This window comes from Sus scrofa, chromosome 9 (assembly GCF_000003025.6).
Source record: "Sus scrofa isolate TJ Tabasco breed Duroc chromosome 9, Sscrofa11.1, whole genome shotgun sequence".
Taxonomy (NCBI): Eukaryota; Metazoa; Chordata; class Mammalia; order Artiodactyla; family Suidae; genus Sus; species Sus scrofa.
The window spans coordinates 78,246,268-78,267,663 of NC_010451.4; the positions used below are offsets into that span (position 1 = coordinate 78,246,268).

General features: G+C 35.4%; 1 protein-coding gene across 2 annotated transcripts in view; it reads left to right on the forward strand.

The window, feature by feature from the left end:
- GLCCI1 (glucocorticoid induced 1) overlaps positions 1-21,396 on the forward strand; it is a 115,906-nt gene that overhangs the window by 28,088 nt on the left and 66,422 nt on the right. For both annotated transcript variants that reach the window (XM_021102417.1, XM_021102418.1), the window contains exon 2: positions 309-460. In XM_021102417.1, the coding sequence (XP_020958076.1) occupies positions 309-460 (152 nt within the window). The remainder of the gene's footprint in view (positions 1-308; positions 461-21,396) is intronic.

Below are 21,396 nucleotides of genomic sequence, written 5' to 3' on the forward strand. Positions count from 1 at the left end.
GTGGAGACATGAAATCTTAATTACAGTAATGGCAGTGGAGATGACAGATTTTAGAATAGGTCTCTAAAGTGGATGGGCTGCATAGGAATGACAGCCCTGGATTTGTATGCAAAATTTAATATGTGAATGTATTTTTTTTTTGGAGAGAGTCTATAAATTTCCTTAGGTCATACAAGAGGGTTATTAAGGGTAAATATATATTGAGGGAAAATTGATAGGGTGATATTCAACAAATTGTGGTGTTTAAATAGTTTTAAATTTTACTTTATTCATTAGTGACTAATCTAATTTTTTTTCACTTTTTATAGTGGACAGGCCAAAATCTCAGCAAGTTCGAACTTCTAGTACAATAAGACGAACCTCTTCTTTGGATACAATAACAGGACCTTATCTCACGGGACAGTGGCCACGGGATCCTCATGTTCATTACCCTTCATGCATGAAAGATAAAGCTACTCAGGTAAAATAAGCAAATCAAAATCAGTTTTATTACCCTTGTAGTTTTTCTATTTCAGTCATAGTAAAGAAAATGTAATCAAATTCTCCCAATTTTTAAATATGATATATTCAACCAAAGAAGCAGCTATTTCTTTGTATAAACTTGAGACTAATTATTTTTATCATCTGGGTTTTAAAATTATTTAATATTTAGCAAACAGCACATCAGTCTGTGATTTTTGAGACTTAGAGTTTTAAGAATTACTTTCCTATAGAAATTAGTAGCTAGTAAGTATATTAGAAAATGCAGCCATATCTTGTTTTATTGCACTTCTCAGATACTGGGTTTCTTTACAAATTAAGGATTTTTGGCAGTCTTGCATCAAGCATGTATATCAGCACTTTTTTACCAACAGCATTTGCCCACTTCATCTCTCTCACATTTTGGCAGTTCTTTCAGCATTTCAAACTTATTCATTGTTATCGTATTTGTTATGGTAATCTGTCATCAGTGCTTTTTGTTTTATTGTAAAAAGATTAGGATTTACTGAAGGCTCAGATGATGGTTAGTATTTTTTAGCAATAAAATATTTTTAAGGTATGCACATTTTTTAAATATAATGCTATTAAACACTTAAAAACTATAATAATAGTATATGCATAAATTTTATATGCACTGGGAAACCAAACATTTTGTGCAACTCATTTTATTTCAATATATGCTTTATTGTGGTGGTCTGGAACTGAACTTGCAATATCTCCAAGGTAATGCTGGTTTAAGTAATTTTTGAAGAAAAATTTGCAGTTTTTGGAAATAGTTTATAAAGTATTAACACATGGCTAAGGAAAGTTGTTAAAAGATTTTTTTTTTCTGTTTACAGCCAAAACTAAAATCCTTGGGATAGAAATAGAAAATTTACTTATTTGTCACATTTTCCCTGTTTGTGGAAGGTTCACCAAACTTTTGATTGAAAAGCTTTTCCTTCCACATCAGAAAAAAATCTGAAAACATCTTAATTTATGATGTCTGAGTTGTTGACTGTATCTTTAAAATAGTAGTCAGGCAGCATTATAAAGAAGATGAAAAGTGTAAGAGATGGTTAATGGACTTAAACAACTTACAGCATAGGGAGATGTAAATTTAAGAAAATTGCTAATAGAAGATAAAGTATAATTGAATGTTAGATGAATGGGCATTTAAATGTGAGGGAATTCAAAGGAATAGGAACATTTGGGACTTTGTAGGTTAGGAAAATAGAAGGATTAGAATTTCATGTCTGAATAATGAGGGAAGAGAAAAAAGGAGACAAATTTTCGAAATGATCTCTGAGAATCTTCTCCAGTTTTGTAATTTTCTAAGGCCAGCTTGAAACCATGAAATTAGATTCTTTATCATCCATCCTATCAATTTTTGTCTTTGTGATATTTTATGTCACCCTACCCCCAGTCTTTATTTTATGAGGGAAAGGAGCAATTTGATATGGTAGGCACTGGGATTCTTGAGTAGAAAGAACCAGCAAAACTTAGTTATATGGGCCTAAACACTTAGACATGGTCACAGACAATTCAAAACTATCTTTATGGAAGAGTTGAGCTCACAAGTATGATAAAGTGCAGGTATAGAGTATAAAGAAGGAAGGGCAAAAGATCAAGGATGTAGTTTTTAGAAACCCACACAAGGGAAAGACAAAAAACTAAGGTATTCAACTGGTAGAAATAAGAAGAGAAAGGAGTTAACATTTATTGACCATATACCATTTACTTTGTGTTTTTATGTCTTGTGTTTCATTTAATTCTTGTAAGAACATTGTAAGATTACACAGATGGGGAAGCAGAAGCTCAGGGAAGTTAAGTGACTTACTCAGGCTCATAAAGCTAGAGAGTGTTGGAGCCAGGTTTTTAATACAGGTTAATTTGTCAGTCAATCTGAAAATCAGTTTTATGGTGCTTTCAGGATAAATGGAAGAGTATGTGTGCGTTATGTATCATTTAGTAGAGTAATTGGTACTGTACTTTAAAATGATAGCTATTCCTTTTAGATTAAAAAGAAACCATATCTTTTATTGAATATATATATATATATATATATATTTTTTTTTTGGTCTTTTTAGGGCCACACCCGCAGCATATGGAGGTTTACAGGCTAGGGGTCCAGTGGGAGCTGTAGCTGCCATCCTGTTCCACAGCCACAGCAACGTGGAATCTGAGCCACATCTGCAACCTACACCACAACTCACAGCAACGCCAGATCTCTAACCCACTGAGTGAGGCCAGAGATTAAACCTATGACCCCATGGATGCTAGTTGCGTTCGTTAACCACTGAGCCACGATGGGAACTCCCTGAATATGTTTTATGCTGACACTATCCAAAAACATTGTCTTATTCATTCTTCACAAAAACTCTGAGAAAGAAGAGGAATCAGAGAAAGAACAAAAACTAAGAGAAGAAATGAAAACTCTAACCTTGGAAACCAAAGGGAAAGTCGTTCTTAAGAAAGAAAAATGTGCAGTTCCCGTTGTGGTGCAGTGGTTAACGAATCCAGCTAGGAACCATGAGGTTGCGGGTTCGATCCCTGCCCTTGCTCAGTGGGTTAAGGATCCGGCATTGCCGTGAGCTGTGGTGTAAGTCGCAGATGCAGCTCGGATCTCACATTGCTGTGGCTCTGGCATAGGCCCGTGGCTACAGCTCCGATTAGAGCCCTAGCCTGGGAACCTCCATGTGCCGCGGGAGTGGCCCTAGAGAAGGCAAAAAGACAAAAAAAAAAAAAAAAAAAAGAAAAAAGAAAGAAAAATGTGTTAACAGTATCGGGTGCTAAAGAAAGGTCATGGAAAATAAGGATTGGATTTAGGGATTAGGGGCACATTGTTTTGGAGAGTATAGTATTGATACTGTGTTACAGGAAGACGCTCAGATATGTGGGAGTTAAGAGAGTGATGGTGAGATAGAAGAAAAGGGCTCTGGGCAGATTTCTTAACCATGTTTCTTAATGTGTGCAATGGGGTTAATGAAACGTAACTTATGATAATGTATGACTAAATATGATAATATTTGAAAGTGAATGGCAATATACATGTAAGGTTATTAGTGGTAGATATAGATATACCTATTTGTAACATTTGCAGGGTCTAGAGCAAATATAAATGTAGACCTACATATCATATACATGTAAGTTAAATTAACATACTGTAGCATAAAATATATTTTATCCTTTCACTTTGATAAATAAACTTTCACATGGAACTTGAGTTCAGATTTGAATAAAAAATTCCTGGATTCTTCAAAGTTACATGCCAGAATCAGCCCACCTTGCTTTCTGAGGTTAAACCCGTATCTCTTCTTAGCACTCAAACCATTTACACATATGTTTCAAACCCCCAGTTCTCACATTCATACTCTGTTCATAATTCCTCAGGACATGAGACCCCAGGAAAAGGTCCTTGCAGACTTTGGAAGCCAGATCTGCTGCTCTCTGAGCAAGGAGTTTAGATTGCCAAGAGTAAAAAGTCGATGGCAGAGGCATGGGCTCATGGTGTGTGTGTCCTTTTGACCTCAAAGTCTTCTCACCCTGTGGGGAGAGGTGTGGTGGGAAGAGGGCCAGAGTAATTCCCCCAAAAGCTTGAGGTCCAGGGAAGGATCTTCTCTTGCCTGGGTCTGCAGGTAGATTACCTATTGAGAAAGCTGATAGTGAAAGGAAAGCACAATATAGGCCTCATAAGATAAACTGAGGCTTAGAGAAGGTCAGTAACTTGTATATGGTTATATAGCTGATACATATGAAGAGATTTAAGTCCAAATTTGGCTGATTCCAAAAGCTTTGTGTTTTCTCTAGTTCCTAACTAATTCTTGTAGTAATCACTAAGGTATATAGCACCTAATCTAATGCTTGCCTCACAAGGATAAGAAATGGTCTTGCCCCCCAAGCATTATTAGTTTACTTGAAGGTGCAAGAAATGAATATATGAGGTGGTTTTTATTGTGACATTTGTCTCTTTTTGATTAATTCTTTAACTCTTGAAGGAAGGACATAGATATTTTTATTTATTTAGTTGGAATTTAGTGCCTGGGCTATCTGGCTTTCCTGGTAGGAATCTCTGATATTTTCTACCTTTCATATTTCCATTTTTCAGCTACCTTAATTGCTGAGGGTTGTTAGAAATAAAATTTTTATTTTCTAATATATTTTATACTTTGGGCCTTTTAAAAAGAAGTAACATAGTGTTGTGAAAAAGACTATGGACTCTGGAGAGAAATACTGTGTTCAAATCAAGGCCCAATGTGAGGGAACTTTATGGAATAATGGAATTGTTGTATATCTTGATAGAAGTTTTGGTTACATGGTGATGTGTTTATTAGAGCCTGTACAAGTAAACAGTCATGCATTTTAATATATAACTAAGCTTTAAAGATATAGAACTTAAGTACTGATATCTAGTAAAATGTTTGGGGGTGAAGTGTACTGCTATTTGGAAATATTTGGAACTTTGAAATGAATAAAAGTAAGATCAGTCGATAATAAATGAATTATGTTGTACACTCAAAACTAATATAATGTATGTCAGTTATACCTCAATTAAAAAAAGCTAGTGCATTCACTCTTGACAAAGATAATGTCAAGCCCACATGCATATTTTACCAATTGCTTTTCTTTTTTTTAAATCGAGTGATTATGTGTGAAATGCTATTTCATCTTTGAAATGAGTGTTATTTTGACTCATAACCTATAATTTGGTGAATTTCTTTTTTCTTTTTTTCTTTTTTTTTTGTCTTTTTGCTATTTCTTTGGGCTGCTCCCGCGGCATATGGAGGTTCCCAGGCTAGGGCTCTAATCGGAGCTGTAGCCCCTGGCCTACGCCAGAGCCACAGCAATGCGGGATCCGAGCCGCATCTGCAACCTACACCACAGCTCATGGCAACACCGGATCATTAACCCACTGAGCAAGGGCAGGAATCGCACCCGCAACCTCATGGTTCCTAGTCGGATTCGTTAACCACTGTGCCACGATGGGAACTCCTGGTGAATTTCTTTAATAGATTATTTAATAATTGGTCATGATTATATTTCCAGGAGAATATTAGTAAGTTTATGGAATTCTTTTGAAAAACACACGGTGGCTATTGGAGAGTTTAATATTTATTATATTTGTTTCAATATTCAGAAATGAGGTCTGAATTTTTTTCCTTATAATGTAATCCTTAGATTTCTGTGTTATACTTGCTTCATAAAAAGATTTTGCAAGATTTCCTTCCTCTGTGCTCTGGCATGGTGTAAATATTATCTCTATTATCTGTTACTTGGTCAGAAAGAATTTTCCCTATGAAGCTGACTAGTATGTTTTTAGATTATAATTCTTTAGTAAGTCTAAATTTATTCCATGGCTCTTGATTTTTTTAAGAAACAGATCTGGAATAAGCACTTAGCATTTGACTTTAGCCAACATTGAATAAAGTCAACAACTCTCAACTGAAATATATAAATATATAAATTGTTTGCTCTTGAAATTACATTTAAAATACTCTATCCTAGGAGTTCCCATCGTGGCTCAGCAGTAATGAACCCCGACTAGTATCCGTGAAGATGAGGGTTCAATTCCTGGACTCCTGCAGTAGGTTAAGGATCTAGCGTTGCCTTAAGCTGTGGTGTAGGTCACAGACATGGCTCGGATCTGGCATTGCCATGGCTGTGGTGTAGACCTGCAGCTGCAGCTGCAGCTCCAGTTCAGCTCGGGAACTTCCATATGCTATCAGTTTAGCCCTAAAAAACAAATAGCAAAAACCGTCTATCCTTTTGCCCCCTTTGTAAAAGGAGTTTGATTGGGGAGGACTTTAATCAAGGAAGTGGATGATTATATACCTCAAATAGTAATACATATAAAAGAGAACTTTCAGTTTTACCACTCCAGAAACTCATTTCTTGACCAGAAGTCATACTTGATATACTTGTTTGGTTTTCCTGTGCCCTTGTTGAAGAGCTTGGTGTAGAAGTTTAAGAAGTAGTAGTTGCTGGAACAATTTTGGGTGGTTGTGGGAAGCTTTTCTTGAAATGGAGGCAAGTCTAAAGGTTTGGCCACTTGGGCCTCTTCGATTATATTATGGAGCTGGCTCCCAACTGGCTCTTGAATAAATTTATAAAGATTCTTTCTTATGCAGGATCGCCTTTGCTCTTGCTTTTAGCCATTTAGCTAACTAAAAGAGGATTGTATAATCCTAGAGTTAAACTGTCCACATGGTAATAATAGTCATGTTCCTAGTTTAGGGAGTAATTTTTTTTTTTTTTTTTTTTTTTTTTTTTTTGGTTGCCAAAGGAGTATACTCAACTGTACTGATGAAAAATTTAAATCCATAGCTAAAATATTTACTGTTTTATTTGATAGTTTCTAATATGATTTCTAAAATTATCACATACTCAAAATTCTAATTATTAATTTTTAATAGGTAATGTGTTTAAATCAAAATTAGAAGGTATAGCGAGAGCCTTCTCCATACTCCTGTTGCTCATTCACACAGTTTTTCCCCATTACCAGAAATATTTAATAGGTAACAAAATTAACCTGTTTTCCTTTATCTCCTCCTTGCAGTTTTACCCCTAACCTAGCTCTGAGTAAAATTGTGAAAAAGGTTGTATTTATCTGCAACACCCCCCTTACTCTGTCGTCTTGACCTTTGTTGTCTGATACAATGGTTCTTATTCTTTTATTTCTTAAAAACCCGTGAATTTTCTATCAAATCATGTGATAATAATAGACAGTTAACATTTACTTAGAAAGACATTTATTAGAGACATTAAGCTTTAAGAATTTACGAATTAGATCATAGTTAAGGGTATTGTATGAGAAAGCAAGTTATTAATTACTTTGTTTAAATTTTTGAATAAATGAGTTATTGGAATAGGATATATCATATTGGTAGGAAACATTAAGTATAAATCAAGTGAAAACAGTTTTTTTGTGCTGTTGAAATTCTTAAAGCTTTTGGAGGATAACACTAGTACCTTTACAATGAGGGTTATATAATATAATCCCTGTTAAGCTTCTAGCACAGTAAATAGGACATAGTAGATGTTAATAAATGTTAGCTGCAGAAGCTATAAGTATTTTACTGTCAGCAGGTTCAAACATAATAATACTTGGTGGACAGTATTACTAGTATCAGTAATTGATTATGCAATTACAAACATTAAGTCTGGATTAGTAGGAAATGGCATAGAAATGATGCAACTAACTCCAGGGCATGACCTGGCTCTGAAACTCAGACATTTTCTGGCAGGTCAGGATTCATTCAGTCAAAAATAGCTATTGTTTTCCACAATGCAGTCTTAAAAATAAGAAATGGTACTTCAGATTTATAGATCCAAGTATTGGAAAATAGACATATTGCTGTGGAAACTCGTACTCTCTTTCTCATTACTCAGGTATCCCATTGATGATACTCATGTCATCATCAGTTGAGCACTATTAGTTTTTATGACTTAGAATGATGTAGGGATATTTTTAGCAGATATTAGCACCTATGTTGCAGATTTTCTGTCAAGTATGAGAGATTTAAAAAACATTAAAAGCTATTAAGGAACAATAAAGCTAAATTATCTCTTAGATGGTGCAGAGATGGCTGTAATCCAGTGCAGTTGTTAAATGTATTATTTAAAGTGTTTGGAAATATTACTGAAATATTAAAATTGCTCTTATTTTTTTACACATGGAATAAATATTTTTAAACCCAGCAACCAAAGCTCACTGTAATTTTAAAAATTGTAACACTAAAGAATGAATATATTTTAATGCTCTCTAAAACCTGAAAGTTATCTCCAGTAATAGTGAAAGAACTTGTCAGAATGTATGCTATGAAGTGTTAATATGAAATAATGAATTGAACTATTGTTTATACTTTTAATTCCTCATATGACCATCTCCTTTTGGTTAAAGCAGACACTGGTTTTTTGTTAAGGCTCTGTTTAATAACTGTTCCTGTAAGAAACCAGAGAATAGTACTTCTAATATACAGCTTATTTTATGTGACATCTTTAGTTCCTCTGTTAAATGTTCTCACAATGACTTGAGAAACCTGACCAGATAGATTATTAATGTGCAGCGCCTCCTAGCCTTTTCTAGTTACTGGACTAGTGCCTCTGTCATTTGGAACTTGAGAAAAACATGACAGAAAATATGAGTTATTTTTGAGAAAATACAATATCTGAAACTTTCAGGTTCAACAACGCATGCCTTTTTAATTGAAAAATGAGATTATTTTTAATTGACTCTTTGATATAAATATTTTTAGTAACTATTGAGATGTAATTTTTATACCATACAGCTCATCTATTTAGAGGGTACAATTTTTGATATACTCAGTTTTACAGCCATTGCCATAATCAATTTTAGAACACATTATCACTGCAAAAGAACCACTTTTCTTTTATTTATTTATTTTTCACTTTTTTTTTATTACTCAAATGAGTTTAGCACATCTGTAGTTGTATAATGATCATAACAATCTGATCTCACAGGATTTCCATCCCACAGCCCAAGCACATCCCCCCATCCCCCAAACTGTCTCCTGCAGAGACCATAAGTTTTTTAATGTCTGTGAGTCAGCATCTGTTCTGCAAAGAAGTTCCGTCTGTCCTTTTTTCAGATTCCACATGTCAGTGAAAGCATTTGATGTTGGTGTCTCATTGTATGGCTGACTTCACTTAGCATGATAATCTCTAGGTCCATCCATGTTGCTAAGAATGCCAGTATTTCCTTCCTTTTAATGGCGGAGTAGTATTCCATTGTGTATATGTACCACATCTTCTTGATCCACTCCTTGTCGATGGACATTTAGCTTGTTTCCAGGTCTTGGCTATTGAAAAGAGTGCTGCAATGAACACTGGATTACGTGTCTTTGCAAGTCATGGTTTTCTCTGGATAGATGCCCAGGAGTGGGATTGCTGGATCAAATGGTAATTCTATTTTTAGTTTTCTGAGGAATCTCCATACTGTTTTCCACAGTGGTTGCACCAATTTACAATCTCACCAACAGTGTGATAGGGTTCCTTTTTCTCCACCAGCACTTATTGTTTGTAGACTTTTGGATGATGGCCATTCTGGCTGGTGTAAGGTGGTACCTCAGAGTGGTTTTGATTTGCATTTCTCTAATGATGAGTGATGCTGAACATCTTTTCATGTGTTTTTTGGCCATCTGTATGTCGTCTTTGGAGAACTGTCTGTTTAGATCTTCTGCCCATTTTTTGATGGGGTTGTTTGTTTTTTTGGTATGGAGCTGTAGGAGTTGTTTCTAAATTTTGGAGATCAATCCCTTGTCAGTTGATTGACTTCCAAATATTTTCTCCCATTCTGTGGGTTGTCTTTTCATTTTGTTGAGAGTTTCCTTTGCTGTGCAGAAACTTTGAAGTTTAATTAAGCCCCATTTGTTTATTTTTGTTTTTTAATTATTTTCCCACTGTACAGCAAGGGGGTCAGGTCATCCTTAGATGTATACATTGCAGTTACAGTTTTTTCCCCCACCCTTTCTTCTGTTGCGACATGAGTATCTAGACATAGTTCTCAATGCTATTCAGCAGGATCTCCTTATAAATCTATTCTAGGTTGTGTCTGATAAGCCCAAGCTCCCGATCCCTCCCACTCCCTCCCCCTCCTCTAAGAGGTGGATCTGAGAAGATGTTGCTGTCGTTTATGTCGGAGAGTGTTTGGCCCATGTTTTCCTCTGAGAGTTTTATAGTGTCTGGTCTTATATCTAGGTCTTTAATCCATTTGGAGTTTATTTTTGTGTATGGTGTTAGGGCGTGTTCTAATTTCATTCTTTTCCATGTGGCTGTCCAGTTTTCCCAGCACCACTTACTGAACAAGCTGTCCTTTCTCCATTGTATATTCTTGCCTCCTTTGTCATAGATGAGTTGGCTGTAGGTGCGTGGGTTTAATTCTGGGCTTTCTATCCTGTTCCACTGATCTATATTTCTGTCTTTGTGAGTACCATGTGGTTTTGATGACCGTTGCTTTGTAGTATAGTCTGAAGTCCGGGAGCCTGATTCCTCCAGCTCCATTTTTCTTTTTCAGGACGTCTTTGGCTATTCTAGATCTTTTGTGCTTCCAACCAAACTTTAAAGTATTTTGTTTGAGTTCTGTGAAAAATGTCCTTGGTAATTTGACAGGGATTGCATTGAATCTATAGATTGCCTTGGGTAGTATAGTCATTTTGATAATATTGACTCTTCCAATCCATGAGCATGGTATATCTTTCCATCTATTTGTGTCATCTTTGATTTCTTTCATTAGTGTCTTATAGTTTTCAGAGTATAGGTCTTTTGTCTCTTTAGGTAGGTTTACTCCTAAGTATTTTATTCTTTTGGATGCAATGGTAAACGGGATTACTTCCCTAATTTCTCTTTATGATCTTTCATTGTTAGTGTATAGAAATGCTGTTGATTTCTGTGTATTAATTTTGTATCCTGTGACTTTGCCAAATTCGTGGATGAGCTCTAGCAGTTTTCTGGTAGAGTCTTTAGGGTTCTCTAGGTATAGTATCGTGTCAAATAGGTATAGTTTTACTTCTACCTTTCCAATTTGGATTCCTTTTATTTCTTTTACTTCTCTGATTGCTGTGGCTAGAACTTCCAGAACTATGTTGAAGAGTAGTGGTGAGAGTGGACATCCTTGTCTTGTTCCTGATCTCAGCAGGAATTCCTTCAGCTTTTCACCATTGAGAATGATGTTTGCTGTGGGTTTGTCATATATGGCCTTTATTATGCGGAGGTAGGTTCCCACTCTGCCCATTTTCTGAAGGGTTTTTATCAGAAATGGGTGTTGGATTTTGTTAAAGGCTTTTTCTGCATCTATTGAGGGGATCATGTGGTTTTTATTCTTCAGTTTGTTAATGTGGTGTATCACACTGATGGATTTGTGGATATTGAAGAACCCTTGTATCCCTGGGATGAATCCCACTTGATCATGATGTACAATCCTTTTAATGTATTTGTGGATGCGGTTTGCTAGTATTTTGTTGAGGATTTTTGCATCGATGTTCATCAGTGAAATTGGCCTGTAGTTTTCTTTTTTTGTGGTATCTTTGTCTGGTTTTGGTATCAGGGTGATGGTGGCCTCATAGAATGAGTTTGGGGGTATCCCTTCCTCTGCAATTTTTTGAAATAGTTTCAGAAGGATAGGTGTTAGCTCTTCTCTAAATGTTTGATAGAATTCGCCTGTGAAGCCATCTTGTCTTTGATATAAATATTTTTAATAATTATTGAGATGTAATTTTTATACCATACAGCTCATCTATTTAGAGAGTACAATTTTTAATATACTCAGTTTTACAGCTATTGCCATAATCAATTTTAGAACACATTATCACTGCAAAAGAAACCACTTTTCCCACTAGCAGTCTCTCACTATTTTCCCACTCTTCTTTCCATCAGCCATAGGCGCTTTCTGCCTCTATATATTAGCATATTCTGAATATTTCCAAAAACCTTTGGTTTCTGGCTGTTTTCACTTACTGTAGTATTTTTAAGTTTTATCCATGTGTTAGCAGGTATCAGTACTTCATTCCTTTGTATTGCCAAATAATATTCCATGGTATGGATATTCTACAGTTTATTTATATATTCATGAGTTGATGAACTACTCTGAACATTTGCATACAAGTTTTTGTGTTTCCATGTGTTTTCATCTCTCTAGGAATTGCTGGATCATACCACAGCTCTATGTTTAACTTTGTCAGGAAAATATTTTTATAGATATGTTGTTTCTTCCATATAATTAAAAAGCAACATGAAAGACATATCCAAACTGAATTATAATTTCCTGTCAGCATTCTCATCAATAACTTTCCACTAATATTTCTGGGTGTTTTATATTTGTTACCTTCAGTTTTCCATTAGTTTAAATAATTAAATATTTCAATTTTCCTAAAGTCTCCCAACTCCATTCCCATAGCTAGCAGTAGATTATCTACATATAGACACTTGTAGTTGTGAGAGAACTCCAATATCCTAGTCAAAGGAAACCATTTCAGGTGAGAAATATTTTATATGATACATACTGAGATCCTAATTTACATATAACCTGTCTTCCAAGGTAGATTTGAGATTTGCATCTAAAGTTGGGATTTCTATAATTCTCTATTGGGCTTTTCTCAGAGTAGATATACATCCACACTTAACAGTTCTCTAATGGCTACATTGTATATTTTTGAAAGAATACTGCTTCTATTTTCAAACTAGTAGTCATTGCAGAAGATTTGGAAAATACCAAAAATCAAAAAATAAGTTGCTTATAACACTAATATCCAGACAACTGATTCATATATATATATATATATACACACACACACGTTTATAAAATATATATAAATATAGTAATATATAATATGTAAATAAATATGTAATATATAAATGCATAAATATTTATAAAATGTATAAATAGAAAATATATAATATAAATATGTATTATATAGACATACATATTAGATATATAGTATATATAAACATATAAATCAGCTACCTAGATATTATAATATATAACATATATGTTATAGATATAGATATCCCCTTATAGTTTGATCATTTACATTTTAAAATAATAAAAATTTTAAAATTAAAAACTTTTAAAAATAAGAGTTCAGATGATACTGCAGGTAGTGTTTTGTAACCTTTTTAATAAATCATAACATTTTCTCATGTCATTAAGTGTTCCTCAACAAGATTTTAAGCTCTCTTTCTTTCTTTTTTTTTGTGGCTTTTTAGGGCCTCACCCACGGCACATGGAGTTTCCCAGGCTAGGGGGCAAATCGGAGCTGTAGCTGCTGGCCTGAGCCACAGCCAAAGCAATGCCAGATCCAAGCTGTGTCTGCGACGTACACCATAGCTCACAGCAAAACCAGATCCTTCACTCACTGAGCAAGGCTAGGGATTGAACCTGCGTCCTCATGGATACTAGTCAGATTTGTTTCTGTTGAGCCATGATTGGCTCTCCATTTTAAGTAGTTTTTAAAACAATATTTTTTTTGGATTCACCTGGGAAAAAAAAAGGATTTACTTAGAATTATCTAGAATTCTCACTTTAAAGAGATATTTTGCAATATCTCTTTAAAGTCTATTTATCTTTGTATGTGTTTGCTTACAAAAGTGGAATTGTAGTCTGTGTAGGTGGTTTTTTGTATTATAAATATGTGCTACAACATTTCTTTCCTCTATTGATAAACTTTTAATTTATTTCCAATGCTTCTCTTGGTGCACATCTCAGGTTAATTCTTAGAACTAGAATTACTATGAATAGTCTTAAGGTTTGGGGCAAATTTATTATTGCTTTTACTTAAATTAATATTTCTTACAGAGTAAGGCAAATAATTTTATCGTGTCTATCACAGAGGTAGTAGTTAATATCTGTGGTATTTCCTAGTTAAAAAAAAAAAAAAACTAGAACACACCCTAACACCATGCAAAAAAATGAATTCAAAATGGCTGAAATACTTAAATGTAAGACAAGACACCATCAAACTCCTGGAAGAGAACATAGGCAAAACATTCTCTGACATCAACCTTACAAATGTTTTCTTAGATCAGTCTTCTAAGGCAACAGAAATAAAAGCAAAAATAAACTAGTGAGACCTAGTCAAACTGACAAGCTTTTGCACAGCAAAGGAAACCAAAAAGAAAACAAAAAGACAGCTTACAGAATGGGAGAAAATAGTTTCCATTGATGCAACTGACAAGGGCTTAATCTCTAAAATATACAAACAACTTACACAATTCAACAGCAAAAAAGCCAACAGCCCAACTGAAAAACAGGCAAAAGATCTGAATAGACATTTCTCCAAGGAAGATATAGAGGCACATCAAAAAATGCTCAACATCCCTGATTATTTGAGAAATGCAAATCAAAACTACTTATGAGGTACTACCTCACACCAGTCAGAATGGCCATCATTAAGAAGTCTACAAATAACAAATGCTGGAGGGGGGTGTGGAGAAAGGGGAACCCTCCTGCACTGTTGGTGGGAATGTACGCTGGTACAACCACTATGGAGAACAGTATGGAGGTAACTTAGAAAACTATGCGTAGAACTCCCATATGACCCAGCAATCCCACTCTTGGGCATATATCCGATGAGACTTTCCTTGAAAAAGATACATGCACCCGCATGTTCATTGCAGCACTATTCACAATAGCCAAGACATGGAAACAACCCAAATGTCCATTGACAGATGATTGGATTGTGAAGATGTGGTATATATACACAATGGAATACTACTCAGCCATTGAAAAGAACAACATAATGCCATTTTCAGCTACATGGATGGAACTAGAGACTCTCATACTGAGTGACTCTCATACTGAGTCAGAAAGAGAAAGACAAATACCGTATGATATCACTTATAACTGGAATCTAATATATGGCACAAATGAACCTTTCCACAGAAAAGAAAATCATAGGCTTGGAGAATAGAATTATGGTTGCAAAGGGGAGGGGGAGGGAGTGGTATGAACTGGGAGTGTGGGATTAATAGATGCAAACTATTGCCTTTGGACTGGATTAGCAATGAGATCCTGCTGTGTATCACTGGGAACTATGTCTGGTCACTTATGATGGAACGTGATAATGCGAGAAAAAAGAATGTATACATGTATGTGTAACTGGGTCACCATGCTGTACAGCAGGGAAAAAAATGTATTGGGGAAATAACAATTGATTATAATTTAAAAAAATGTGATCCAGCAGTTTACCACCATCATCCCCCCACCCCCTCACCTTGAGATCTGGAAATGGAAAAATAGCTTCTTAACTCTTCTAAGTTTCCTAGTTGGTAATCTAGAAAATTATAAACCCTTACTTCATAGAATTCCATTCAGTTGTGTGTTAAACACTTTTGAAGCCTAAATAGCTATGGATTATATACATTTTACTTAAATAATCAGGCATATTAGTCCTTGCTGGAGACTACTGTTTAATGTCCCTTGGTAAAGAAAAATTTCTCCCTAACAATATAACTTTCTACATGGCTCCAAATAATATTCACACTAACTTAATGTTTATTTCTAAAGATATGTGCAAATTAATATTATGCTTGTTAATGGATATTAGCCTGTAAGAAAAAATAATGCATATATGGGCAGCTTCTTAAAACACTGATTACTGGGCCTTATCAAAGAATTTCAGATTTAGGAGTTCCCATTGTGGCTTAGTGGGTTAAGGACCCAAAATAGTCTCTTAGGAAGGTGCAGGTTTGATCCCTGGCCTTGCTCAGTGGGTTAAAAATCTGGTGTTGCCATAAGTTATAGCATAGGTGGCAGTTGCGGCTCAGATCTAGTGTTTCTGTGGCTATGGCTGTGGCATAGGCCTCAGGTGTAGCTCTGATTCAACCCCTAGCCTGAAACTTCCTTATGCCACAGCTACAGCTGTAAAAATTTAAAAAATAAAAAAAAGAATTTCAGATTTAGTAATTTTGCTATTGAGCCTGACAGTTTGCATTTCTAACGTGTTCCCAGATGAGGCTGGTGTTACCCATCCAGGAACTACAATTTGAAAGTGACCTAACAGAATGAGCACATAACTTGGTATATAGCTGGAGCATGATGAGAAAACTTGAGTGTGTTAACTGCTATCACTGAATTCCTAAAGCTTTTTTGAGCTGAACTTTTCCTTTTCTACACTCCTTGCTAACTAGTGAAGAGGCTATTTGTGTTTATATCTGGTTATAAAACTATGTATACTTACATACTGTTACCAGAAAAGCAATGCATAATGTTAGAATCATAGTCTTTTTGTGCTCCTTCATGTGTCATCAGGATAATCTTTTCAAAATGATCTTTTAAGTTTAAAGTTTTTAAAAAGTTTAAAAATTTTTATTCATGAAAAGAAAGCCAGATCTCTAAAGGATATTTTCTAAATAAGGGTTTGTCATTAGCTATTTTAAAACTTTTCTGTAACTTTAGTCTATAATCATAATTATTAATTTAAATATCATTGATTTTCAAGTAATTCCATTTCATTTCTTGCCAAGTTCATCAGTACCTTACTATAAATGATCATCTATTTAAGCACAATAAAATAATGAGTAGTCAATAATCATATTTACATATTATAAACTATAATAAATTTCAAGACTGAAGGCGAACAGTACAAAAATAAATTTAAAATAGTTGGAGTTCCCGTCGTGGCTCAGTAGTTAATGAATCCTGCTGGTTTGATCCCTGGCCTTGCTCAGTGGATTAAGGATCCGCCGTGAGCTGTGGCGTAGGTTGCAGATGCGGCTCGGATCCCACATTACTGTGGTTCTGGCATAGGCCAGTTGCTATAGCTCTGATTTGACCCCTAGCCTGGGAACCTCCATGTACCTTGAGAGTGGCCCCAGAAATGGCAAAAAGACAAAATAATAATAATAAAATTAAAAATAAAAAAGTTTTACATAGGATTTAAGTACGTATCAAATAAGATTAAAATAATTTAGTGAAGTGATTAGGTTTTTTTTTGTTTTCGTAGGTTTTTTTTGGATGTGATTTTAGGCTCTGGCATTTGACCTCTTTGAAATTAATAAAGTAGAGAAGCATATTTGCCCTTTCTAGTTTATAAATAAAGATGTAAATAACAAAAGTTCCCATTATTCATATCTGATAAAGGACTCTTATCCAAAATGTACAAATAACTCTTAAAACTCAACAGTAAGAAAATAAACAACCTGGTTATTAAACATAGGCCTTAGTAGACACCTCACAAAAGAGGATAACACACAATGCGAACAAGCATATGAAAAGATATTCCACATTATGTGTCATCAAGGAAATGCCAATAAAAACAAGATACCACTATACACATCTATTAGAATGGCCAAAATCCAGTACACTGACAACACCACATACTGACCAGAATGCAAAGCAGTGGAAACTGATATACATTGCTGTGGGAATAGGATATGGTACAGCCACTTTGGCAGTTTCTTTCTTTTCTTTCTTACTTTCCTTCCTTCTTTTTTTCCTTCTTTCCTTCCTTCCTTCTTTCTTTTCTTTTTTGCTTTTTAGAGCCACACCTATGGCATATGGAGATTCCAAGGCTAGGGGCTGAATCAGAGCTGTAGCTTCCAGGCTACTCCACAGCACAGCAATGTCAGATCCAAGCCACATCTGCAACCTACACCACAGCTCATGGCAATGCCAGATCCTTAACCCACTGAGCAAGGCCGGGGATCGAAGCTGCATCTTCATGGATGCTAGTCAGATTCATTAACCCGCTGAGCCACGACTGGAACTCCTTGGCAGTTTCTTACAAAAAGTAAATATACTCCTACCTTACAATCCAGCATTCATGTTCCTTGGCACTTACTCAAAAGAGTTGTAAACTTATGTTCACACAAAAACCTGTACACAGATGTTTATAGCAGCTTTATTCATAATTACTGAATTTGGAAGCAACCAAGATGTCCCTCAGTAGGAGAATCAATGAATAAAGTGTGGTACATCCAGACACCAGTATTATTCAGCATTAAAAAGAAATGAGCTGTCAAGCCATGAAAAGACATGGAGGAACCTTAAATATATATTACTAAATGAAGCAAGTGACAATGAAAAGGCAGTCTACTATACAATTCCAACTACCTGACATTCTAGAAAAAGCAAAACTATGGAAAGAGCAAAAAAGATCAGTGGTTTTTAAGGGTCTGGAGATGGGAAGGAATGAATAGGCAGAGTACAGGAGATTTTTAGGGCAGTGAAAATATTCTGAATAGTATATGATGATGGATATATGTCGTTTTCCATTTGTCCATACCCCTTGAATGCACAACATCAAAAGTAAACTCTAATATACACTATGAACTCTGGGTGATAATGATGTGTCAAGTTCATCAATTGTAACAAGTATACCACTTTGGTACATTTGGATGGCTCTCCATGTGTGGTGGTGAGGGGTTTATGGTAAATCTATGTAACATCCTTCCAGCTTTGTTGTGAATGTAAAACCAACTGCTCTTTTAAAAGTCTTAAATGTGCAATCCTGTGCAGTAGGCTATTTTCTGTGTACTTCACTCAGAGAAGGTAGTTGTTGCACAGGAAATCAGATAGGAGAATGGACCTGGGGGATGGAGAGAAAGCTTCATGGGCTAGGCTTTAGATGGTTCTGAGAGGTGAAAATAAAAATGGCCTTTTCCACCTATAGGTGTCCTTTCCACGTACAGAAGTTTTTTGTTTAGTTTGTTTAGCCAACCACCTTTTTGTCAAGTCTTAGAGACTGGCTTTGGTTCTGCATTGCTCAAGTGTATGAAAGGTTCATTTTCTCTTCCCTGGTAGTTTAGGTGGAGGCAGCTAGAGAGGAAGCCTCCCCTAAGTTATGATGGCTAAAGAGCAAGCCATTATATATAATACCAATTATTGATGATTATATTTATTTCTAAGCTGTCTTTGGAAAATGTTAATAAGTGTACTTACGAAATAAGTCTTACGGAGACATGAAAATAAAGCAGGTTTTTAAAAAAGTGTGTGTGTTTGAATTTTGAAGTGTTAATAGTGTTGTACCTTGAGTAAAGGAATATAATATGTAATTTATTTGACCATGGACCCCTTTTGTCATATATTCTTTACTAACATCCAGGAGCCATAATGTTAAAAGTAGCACAGTTCGTAAAATTCTACTCCAGATTAATGGTTGCAGTAACAGGTCAGTTGGAAGGAGTCACTTGCTGATATGAAAGGGGTGAACTTTTGCTACTTTGTGTTGTTGTTTTCCTAATTTAAATGCTAAAATATTTCTCAAATACTCAGATTTAACAAATTGGATACAAATTTAATTCATCCTCTGTGACTTAACAAGCATGAGCTTTAAATAGATTTAAAGACCAAGTAGCCATGTTTGGTTTTGCTTTGACTAAAATAACTTGTTGAAAGTCAGTAATTAAATGTATGAAACATTGTTCTCAACAGGACTTGCTGCAGTGGTAGGAATCTGCTTTATCTGTGCTCTTCTGTATGGCAGCCAGTAGCCACTAGCCACATGTGGTTATTGAGTATTTGAAGGATGCTAATGAGACTAAGGAACTTTTGTTTTGTTTTTTCATTAATTTAAATTATTACATGTGGCTAGTAGCTTTTGTTTTAGACAGTGCAGTCTATCGAATGTAGAGTAGGGCATTTTTCATCCTATTTTATAATGTTATTATTATTATTTTTGTCTTTTTGCCTTTTCTAGGGCCGCTTCTGCGGCATAGGGAGGTTCCCAGGCTAAGGGTCAAATTGGAGCTACAGCTGCTGGCCTATATCACAGCCACAGCAATGCAGGATCCGAGCCTCATCTGCAACCTACACCACAGCTAGCAGCCATGCAGGATCCTTATCCCACTGAGCAAGGCCAGGGATCGAACCCGCAACCTCATGGTTCCTAATCAGATTCGTTAACCACTGAGCCATGACGGGAATTCCCTCCTATTTTATTTTAAATTGATGCAATTAAAATGAAATTATTCTCTGTGGAGTATTTTTTGAAAAAAATTGAAATTATGATGAATAACAATTTATATGCCTGTAATTCTATAGCTGTGTGATTGAGGATTCTTCTGGTGTGTTTGTACTTTTAAAAAACTACATATTTTAGGATTACTTATTGTGGCTCAGTGTATTACGTACCTGACTAGTATCCATGAGGATGTGGGTTCAAACCCTGGGTTTGCTCAGGGAGTTAAGGATCTGGTACTGCAATGAGCTGTGGTATAGGTTGCAGATATGGCTTGGATCCTGAATGGCTGTGGCTGTGATGTAGGCTGGCAGCTACAGCTCCAATTCAACCCCTAGCCTGAGAACTTCCATATGCCGCAAGTGCGGCCTTAAAAAAAAGCAAAGAAACAACCAAAAACCTACATATTTTACTGGATGGATCAAGAACCTAAATATTCTTTTGTAGTAAGTTTTTTTTTCATTTTTTAAAGTTTTATTGGAATATAGTCGATGATAATTTCTGCAGTACAACAAAGTGATTCAGTTATGCATGTACACATATCCATTCTTTTTCAGATTCTTTTCCTTATAGATTATCACAGAATATTGGGTAAAGTTCCCTGTGCTATACAGCAGGTCACTGTTGGCCAGTATTTCCATATACAACAGTGTGCATATGCCAGTCCCAAACCCCAGTCTATCCCTGCCCCACCATCTATCCCCTTTGGTAACCATAGGTTTGTTTCCAAAGCCTATGAGTCTGTTTTTATTCTGCAAATAAGTTCATGTCTATCTTTTCTTAGATTCCACATATATATAAGTGAGACATGATATTTGTCTTTCTCTGACTTATTTTGATAATCTCTATGTCCCTCATGTTGCTGCAGATGGCATTTCATTTTTTTGATCATTGAGTAATATTCATGTGTGTATATGTACCACATCTTCTTTATCTGTTCCTTTGTGGCGGACATTTAGTTTGCTTCCATATCTTGGATATTTTAAAGTGTTAAAATGAATTTTGGGGTATGTGGATCTTTTCAAATTATGTTTTTTTCCAGATAAATGCCCAGGAGTTGAGATTGCTGTATTATACAGTAGTTCTATTTTTAGATTTTCGAGGAATCTCGGTGCTATTTTCCATAGTGGTTGTACCAATTTACATTCCCACCAACAGTGTAAGAGGGTTCCTTTTTCTCTGTACTATCTCCAAAATTTGTTGTTTGTAGACTCTTAGATGGTGGTCATTTAGGCTGGTGGAAGGTGGTACCTCAGGGTAGTTTTGATTTGCATTTATCTAATAATTAGCAATGTTGAGCAACTTTCCTTGTGTTTTCTGGCCATCTGTATGTCTATTTGGATATATTCTCTCTTTGGAGAAATGCCTATTTAGATCTTCTGCCCATTTTTTGATTGGGTTGTTAACATGTTTTTTGATATTGAGCTGTCAGAGTTGTTTATATATTTTGGAGACTAATCCTTGTCAATTGTTTCACTTGCAAATATTTTGTCCCATTTTGTGGGTTGGGTATTCTTTTCATTTT